Raw genomic sequence first — 8340 nt, forward strand, 5'->3', positions numbered from 1 at the left:
CTGTAACAAGCTAAATAATTCACCAGACATATCAATCCCACTACGTTTTGTCAAACCCCTTACAGAATACAGGCCTAGGCCTATTCAAACAGTTATTCCGCCTGCAACAGTTGCCTGCCTGCCTGTTACCTTCTCAGCCTCCTCTGTCCAGAAAGTGATGGCCATAAAAGAGGATCTGCAGGAGGCACCTGGATATACCCACTTGGAACAATATCCCTTACCCCTAGGAAGGCAAAATTCTCTGGTCTGAAACCTAAGGCAGCCTCATGGATATGGCTCTGCAGAGAGGCCAGGGCAAAAGAGATCAGCAGCACTCATAAGGTTGGAAGAACCCATGAAGAACTGGAATTCTAAGACTTAGGAAGACCAAAATAACCAGCAAAAGAAAAGCTTGATTTTTAAAATAAGGCTCAATCTTCAGCACTGTAGAAACCCTGTCAGAAAGCAGAGGAAAATATGAAGGGGGGAAAAAATGAAGAAAAAAAATACAAACAAGCAAGAACAGGGACTCTAAAGTAGTAACACTGCCCCATGCCCCTACTAATGCCATCAGGGCTGTAAAAATCTCACAGGACTAATTTCTGCTCATATTAACCTTGTGACTAGTATTTTAATATTCGTGTAATTATCAGAACGTGTGAAGCAAACAGCATTCAGTGCTGCTTGGATAGTTCCGGTAATGAGGACTCAAATGCACAAACCCCACTGAATATACAGGTGCACTGGACAAAAACCTAAGATACCCACAGTGCTTTAAATCTAGTTCAGAATTAATAACAAAAAAAAAAAAAAATAAAACATCATAAAATAAAAAAAAAATGAATGAAACATTGCCCTTTCAAAGGCTACCACGCTTGTGAAATGCTTATCTGAATATAAGGCTTTATTAATAGCCAATTCTTTACATAAACTCCTGCCTTGATGCAGGCTGAGAAATACAGACGCTTTCCCTTATAGTTTTTGCTATGTAGACATCTCTTAAATATAGATAGAGGGTGCCTGTAAACCAGTGAAGACTGAAAATTAGTCTCATTTTTGAGAATCAAAGCTGGATTCCAAAGGCGTACATATGGCCTCATTCTGGTATATATATTTTAACGCATCACTAATGGACAAGTAAACAATTCCTCTGGTGAAGAGGAATGGAAGCATTAGCTGAATTAATTTCATATCAGATGAAAACACAGCTCCACAGAGACTTGGTGCTATTATTATTTATCCCTTTTTCTTTTTTTTTTTTCCGAATTAGGCACAGGGTTAGCTTTAGGCACCTGGCAAACAGACAAGCACAAGCCCTGCCGTTCACGCTTCCAAAATCCTTGTATTATTTTGGGGGAAAGAGCGAGCGCCCTGCTCGATCGCAGCTCAGGAATTACACGCCGCTCCTTCCCACCCCTCGGTCCCCTTCTTTTCAGGCCGACAGCATTTCAACTTCCAACTCTGCCCAACTTATTCCCCCGCAATACCTTCCGTGCGGTTTCCATCACACCTCAGTAGATGCTGTTCTTCGCAAGATGGGGATGGGTACCCGGTAGCTCAACCACTCCACCACAATTAACCCCTTAGAGCCTCCTACCCCTCGCCCAGCACCCCCAGCAGGACGGCCAACCCCCCGAATGCCACCCTCGGAGCCCAAAACGCCTCTCCCAGGCCGGGCAGAGCCGCTCGCAGCAGGGGGAGGCGGCGCGGCGCTCCCGGCGAAGTTGCCCCCAGCCCCGGCTCCGCACCCAGCCCGGCTGCCCCCCGCTCAGCCCGGAGCACCCCTCGCCCTCCGCCGGCTCCCCGCACGCCCGGCGGGCTGTAACCTTCAGAAACTTGCAAAGGGAGAGACTTCGGCGGGCACGGAGCCCGGCTCTGGAGCTCTCCCCGCACGCCAGCAGCCGGCGGGGAGAGGAGGAAGCAGCGCCCGCGCCCCGCCCGGCCCCGCTCGGCCCGGCCTGCCCCCGGCGGCGTTACCTGGCTGGCGGCAGGGGGGGGCCGCCCGGCGGAGCACTTTCCGCCGCTGCCTGCGTGCGTGTGGCGACCGGCAGCCCGCTATGGATAGCCCGCAGCCTCCAGCGCGGCGGCAGCGGGAGGAGACCGAGGGCTGGGCGCCTGGGCACCCGCAGCCCGGCTCGCCCGCCCCGCCGCCGCCACAGCCACAGCCACAGCGAGGGCGAGTGGCGGCTGCCGCCCGCCGCGGGCACCGGCGCTCCTGCCCCGCGGCGCCGCCTCCGGGCGAGTCTCCTCCTCCTCCTCCTCCTCCTCCTCCTCCTCCCAATGTCACCGCTGCACGCCGCCGGCTTCCCGGCCGGCTGACCCGCCTCTGCCGCTGCCCGTGTGGCTCGGTAGCCTTGTAGCGGCACGGCACGGCCGCGCAGAGGTGACCCTCTGCTGCCGGAGGAGGCGAGCCCGGCGCGGGGCTGTGGGAGGGAGAAGCCGCCGCTTGCCGTTCACCTCCCGCCGCACAGAGGGAGCCCGGCCTCCGCCGCCGCCTCCGCTGAGGGGCGGTGGGGGAAGCCCGCCGGGCCCGGGGGTACGGTGGGGAGAGGCAGGGGTCCCTCGGGGACAGGGCTGGCACCCGGCTGAGTGCCACCCTCCTCCTCCTCTTCCTCCTCCCCGGGGCTGGGCAGCCCTCGCACGGGCACTGAGGAGCCGAGGGGCAGTGTCAGGCACTGCCGCTGCCACAGCTGGGAACGGGGGCACCCCTCAGGGCCAGCGGGGTGCCCCTCAAGTGCCCCCCAGCCCCTCAAGTTTGGGATGGAGGGACAGGGTTTGCCCCTTTCCGACTGCCAGGGGGTCCCACGAAGTGCCCACGGCCTCCGTGCCCTCCAAGCAGCCCACCTTGGCCCTTGGCAATGTGAGGCAAGGGAGTCTTAGTAAACAACAATTTTCATATAATCAATGTGTTTTGCTTGTTTCTTTTGTAGCTAGATGATAAATTCCAGTATTTCAAACTTCAGGTAATCCTGCTGGAACTCTCTCTGCACTATAACTGGGCACAGTTTGGGATTAGAGCTGTAAAAGCAACTCCTATACAGTCATATACAAAATTGGCCAAGGTAACACAAAATAGATTGTTATCTTAGACTACTTAATAGCATTTTTTACAGGGTTAATTTTTAGGGTTTTTTATGTTACAAGATCTGTACTCACCTCCTATACTCATCTACAGATGGCTACTAGGACAAAGCCTGGTGATTACCTGTGCAAAGCAAGATGGATTTAGTTTCAAAAGTTTGAAGTCAAAACAAAGTTACACAGAGACACAAAATTGGGAGCAAAGAGGAGCTAACCAAATATTTGCATTTTAAGCTACATAAAAATAGAAAGGAAAACCCTGAGAAGGCACATGAGAGAGATCTTGCCTTGTCCAAACATTTAAACATTAAAAAGTAATATATAAAGATCTTGTATATTGATGGAACTACACGTTTAGGTAAAGCTATTCCTACAGAAGTGTTTGCAGAATTATAGTCATATTGAGCAAGCTATCATAATGAAATGAAACTGTCTTTTAAATTCAGAGATGAGTCTCTGGAGTATCTCTCATGAACAGAATTTTGCTTTTCACAACAGGAATTACTTCATAATATTCCTTCTTGTTCAATTTTTAATGTTCTGTACTGTAGTAGGTAGCAGAAAAGATCCTGCTGGTGTATGAATTGAGACTGGCAGACACAGAGTGCCACTGATTAAAACCTATGTTTTAAGAAGGGAACTTGGAAAAGTTAGCTAGATTTAGTTCAACTATAGATAAGTTTCCTTCTCTGTGCTCCCTTAAGGGCTGAGTACTGTTCCGGTTTAGTCTGCAGTTCTGTTTCACATGAAAGCAATCCCATGCTCTTACAGCACACTGTACATACAATGAGCACTTATCAAAAGGTCTCGAAGTACACTTCTTTCTTAAGTGAGGCTTTGTCATGCAGCAGGCCATACTGCAGAGCACAGGAAGGAAAGCCTGATTTCTAGATTAGATTTCTATGTTACGATGCAAGATGTCACTAGAAGATGCCTGTTCAGAAATCTAACATATGCTTTTCACTGTGGGGAAAAACAAACAAACAAAAAGATTAGATTTTTATTGCCCCTTTGAAGTGTTTTAAAACGGATATATACTCGAAAGCCCTCTTTCATCACACAGTCGAAGTTTTCAGAGCTCAGAACTACACTTTAGCATAAAAAATGTGATCTGATGTTCGGAAGTATTGACCTCAAAATTATTTCAGATGTGTTTCAGTGCTCACTATCTCCAAAAAATAAAATCACATTTCAAGTGCCTAGATATGGATTTAGGGTGTCTGACTGCATCCATTTGGGCTTGAAAATCTTAGCCTGCCTGTACCTGTGCTTCATAAGAAATGCATCAGAAAGCTTCAGACAAGCTATAAAAGCATTCTCAAAAAAGCAATGCAGACTTGCACCAGTAGAGCACAAGACACAACCCTAACAAAGCTACTTGGCTGTATAATTGAACTCATTCGGGTATAAATAACACCTGAAGCCCAGCCTTTAACAGTCAACTGTAGTTGCAGGAGAAATAAATAAAAATAAACATCTGCAGGAACAGTTTTCCTGTTACTTGTTTACTGCTATCTTCCCAACAACATTTTCCAAATCAAAATGTTTCTCTTTAAAATCTCTCCCTTTCTGCTAGCCAGTTACTACCCCAACTCTCACACATGACCTCCTATGTTACACCGTACAAATGTGAAGTCTACCTGAGCTTCCTGACTTGCTACCATTCTACTTCACTGTAGAGTCAAATACAGAGTCTCTTTCTTACTGAAAAAGGTGAGGACAAGGAGGCAAGGAAGGAAAAGAGAAATTAAACTATGACACACCAGAGACTTCTGAAAGGAACAGCATGTGGAGCTATTGGAGAATTTCCCTGCTCTTCTCCAGTCCCACTAGTAAGGTTTACTATATGCAGGCCAAGGCCTGGGATCAAAGAGAACACTAAATCACCAAAAAACTCCAGGATGAGAAAAAGAGGTAGGATTTAATAGTCTGTCAGCAGCCAGCGTGGAGTCTCTCTGCAGGAGAAGCTGTAGCAAGCAATCTGAGTCTCCCAGTGCGCAGGGGGAAATAACAGGGTTGGTAGGAATTTTCTACATTTTCAAGGAAAAGTAAACAACTAAGTAGGAAAAAAAATGCAAATCTTTATTGTTATAGGCCTTTGCTCAGAGCACATTCGGATGGATAAAATGGTTTGTTTCCAAGAAGCTTTGTGTGTTATATTTGATCCATGTTCTGTACAGTTTTTTACCAGGGAAAAGGGGTTAACATACACCAAACACAATTGGGTACGTCATGCTAACCTTGGGAAAATGCAGAGCAGTAAGATATAGGCTTAACAGCAAAATGGGGGAGGGGGGGGTAACTGTGAAGGGTTTAAACTATTCTGTATTCCTGATTGCCCAACCACCTTTTAAGGCACAGGCAGGGTAAAAATGCAAGCCTGCTTGTTCTCAGGACAGTCAGTATGACTGACTGCATAGCGTAATTGCATCGTTTCTCCATAATAGCCACAACACAGCAAAGAATATTGAATTCGTACCTGCTTTTTAACTGCAAAGAAGTAGCGATTCAAGAATTAAATCATAACAAAAGCATAAACCATTCCCTTATCAGCAGCTGAACACTCCCACCCCTTCAAGCCACTATCCTCCTCACAGTAGAACCAACAACCCTGCCTAAAAACAAAGGATGCTTCTGGCACTGAACCAAAGCCTAAAGCACCAAATGAAAATCACCAAAAACACATCCTAAGCAAGACTGAACTTTGCTAGTACAGCTTCCTGCATAAGTGTCACTGTAGATTACTGCACAAAATTGAAGTCTGTGAACTATGTCAGGCTCTTAACAAACAGCGAATCAGTGACCGTGAACTACAGTTCGGCTCTCAGTGCCTCGCACCTTGTTACTTACACTGATGATAAATGTGTACGAAAAAGTTACCCTGCTGATCTAATGGTGATTTATACCCAATTCATGTGTTGCCATGCAGCTACAGAACAACTGCAAAAGAAGCAAGAAGATGGTGAACTAGGTTATGCGAGGGAACTGGAAAACATGAAGCACTGAAAGAAACCTAGTCTTTTCTGTACAGGTTCCTCTGTAAGGGCAATCCCTTGTGCTACTGACTCCAGGGAGGCCAACGCAGGCCACTGCCAACATGGAACAACTTACAGGAACAATGCTCAGAAAAGGAGCAGCTGTATAGCTGATCTAACAGAGGTGAAACTGAAAGTGAGACACAGCGTACTACAAGGGGCTGAAGAACTTCCTCAGTTATCCCAAGTGATCGCAGACATTTCATCAAAAGACAATGATGAAAAACAATAAAGAAGCACTGGAGAAAAGACTGCAGAGATAGGATCACACTGTGTACCAAATGAGAAATGGGTGGTAATGCAAATAATAATAAAAAAAAGTGAAGTCTTGTGCTGAGTAGATTGCACCTCCTGCTGAAAGATAGATAGATTTGCCTCCTTTACACTTTGGGAATATTTATTGTGTTTGTTGTACCAGTAGGGAATTATTTTAACAAAGTTACCTAACTCAAATGTTGTTCTACGCATCAGATACAAGATGCAAATTTATATCATCAACATCCATCTGGACAGTAATTTCACTTCTTTTCCTGCTGTTAGGAAAAACTCAGTCTTAAAACTCCAAGAAGGAAAAACTATTGCACTACTTTGTATTCTTATTCAGTCGCATTTTCTCCAAATTTCATTTATTGCCATGCAATTTTTGCCTTCTTAAAAAAAAAAAAAAAAAAAAAAAAAAAATTAGCGTCCAAAGTTCCATAAGACAACAAACATTGGCTTATTAGTAATATGCCCTTGGAAACATCATATTCATATGACATAAAATGCTGAACAACGTAAACTTATTCAGCTGTTCAAAACACAATCATGGAGTGGCTTCATTTTCAAACAGACTATGTCAGATGGCCTGTTTTAAAGCTTACAGAACCACTGTACCAAGTGGTCTAACCAATATAACAATAATTCCCAGGCCTAATTTGAATCAATTTACCAAGCAAGACATGTGTTCACATCTTGTACTAAAGGCATTGGGGGCCACTGCATAAAGAAGTTTTTGTTTTCTACTCCTTTTGGACAAACATAAATGACTATACAGCATACAAGGCTTTAAAGAGTCCAGATCAGCAACTAAGTTGGCAGTTCAGTTCCATAAGTACAAACTCTGCAGACTTTAAAGGCCTTCTTACTGGCCTTTCCACAAGGCAAAAGTCATGTTTTTTAAATCAGGACTACTCTTGTCGTAGAACATCTCTATAGACCAAAATCCCTCTTATTGGATGTTAGGCACTTAACCTCTGCCTAAATAAATAAATAAAGTCACCCTGCTTTATTTTATCTCAGAAGGCAAAAATACTTCAATATCTTTTGGCAATACTTGTTTGGGACAAAAGGTGGAAGGCCAAGCCAGCAGTTAGTTTACTGTCTAAAACAATAAAGTCATCAGACAACTGAAACGCAGGCAATACATAGCTCCCTACTTACTGACAAGATACTGTTATTGCTTTTTTTTTTTTTTTTCCCCGTGTTCTCTCCATATAATAAATTTTAAGGAATAAAAGAACACACTTAGTTCAAAGCATTGTATTGATAGACACCAACAAATGCATACATAAACTGTGAAGAAAATCTCTCACTCAAAGAAAAAATCTTACAGCCTAGAAAGCAGTTGCATAATACTTACTCTGTTATGACCACCTCCTAAAACTACAATTCAAACTATAGGCTTTATTCTTAAAAGTTAATCAACTCTGTATTTACAAACAGAATATCATCAATCTTCTCTGTTTAAAGCTATTTGAAAAGCACCAAGAAGTTTGATTCTACCTTACATTTAATCCCCTATTCCCTCTACCTTAGTACTACAAGAAAAAATGTGTCTTCTAGGACAGCAATGCCTACAAACAGAATATTCCTGCCAATGGCCAGCTGTTCCCAATTTTCTCATTTTCCAAAGGGAAAAATTGGCAGAAAGCAGCTGAGTTCACATTTTCATTGCCCTCCACTGGTGTAATTACTTATATCACTTTATATTGAAAACAACTTTCCCTCGAACCATGACAGCATTTTATTTACTTTGCCTGATGAAAATTAAAAGGTTTGATGCAAAAGAAAATGAAGTCCTTAGAGCTTTGCAGTGTTTTATGGTGAAGTAGTTCACACAGTAGTTCACACCCTCCTTTGAAATAGATTTTGGCTCCGTTTGCAGCAGCTGGTTGAAGACGAGCAACTTCTAAAAAACTGAAAATTCAGCAATGCCTGCCAGATTGGAGCAGCAAGATGATGTGATACCTTATCATTGGTAGCT

The 8340-nt window shown here is 44.5% G+C and overlaps 1 protein-coding gene across 10 annotated transcripts in view; it reads right to left on the minus strand.

Moving 5' to 3' along the window:
- The window catches only part of INPP4B (inositol polyphosphate-4-phosphatase type II B), a 303375-nt gene extending 295369 nt beyond the window's left edge, over positions 1–8006 (minus strand). For 6 of the 10 annotated variants that reach the window (XM_084516577.1, XM_084516572.1, XM_084516567.1 and 3 more), the window contains exon 1: positions 1957–2156. Coding sequence is in view for 1 of the 10 variants with exons in the window: in XM_084516573.1 (XP_084372699.1) it covers positions 3136–3148 (13 nt within the window). In the remaining 9 variants the exon portion in view is untranslated. Of the gene's footprint in view, positions 1–1956; positions 2157–3135; positions 3185–7716 lie in introns of those variants that run through there. The other 4 variants (XM_084516573.1, XM_084516571.1, XM_084516570.1 and 1 more) reach the window with 4 other exon arrangements.
- Positions 8007–8340: the final 334 nt, after the last annotated feature.

The sequence above is a fragment of the Aythya ferina genome, assembly GCF_964211825.1.
Source record: "Aythya ferina genome assembly, chromosome: 4".
NCBI lineage: Eukaryota > Metazoa > Chordata > Aves > Anseriformes > Anatidae > Aythya > Aythya ferina.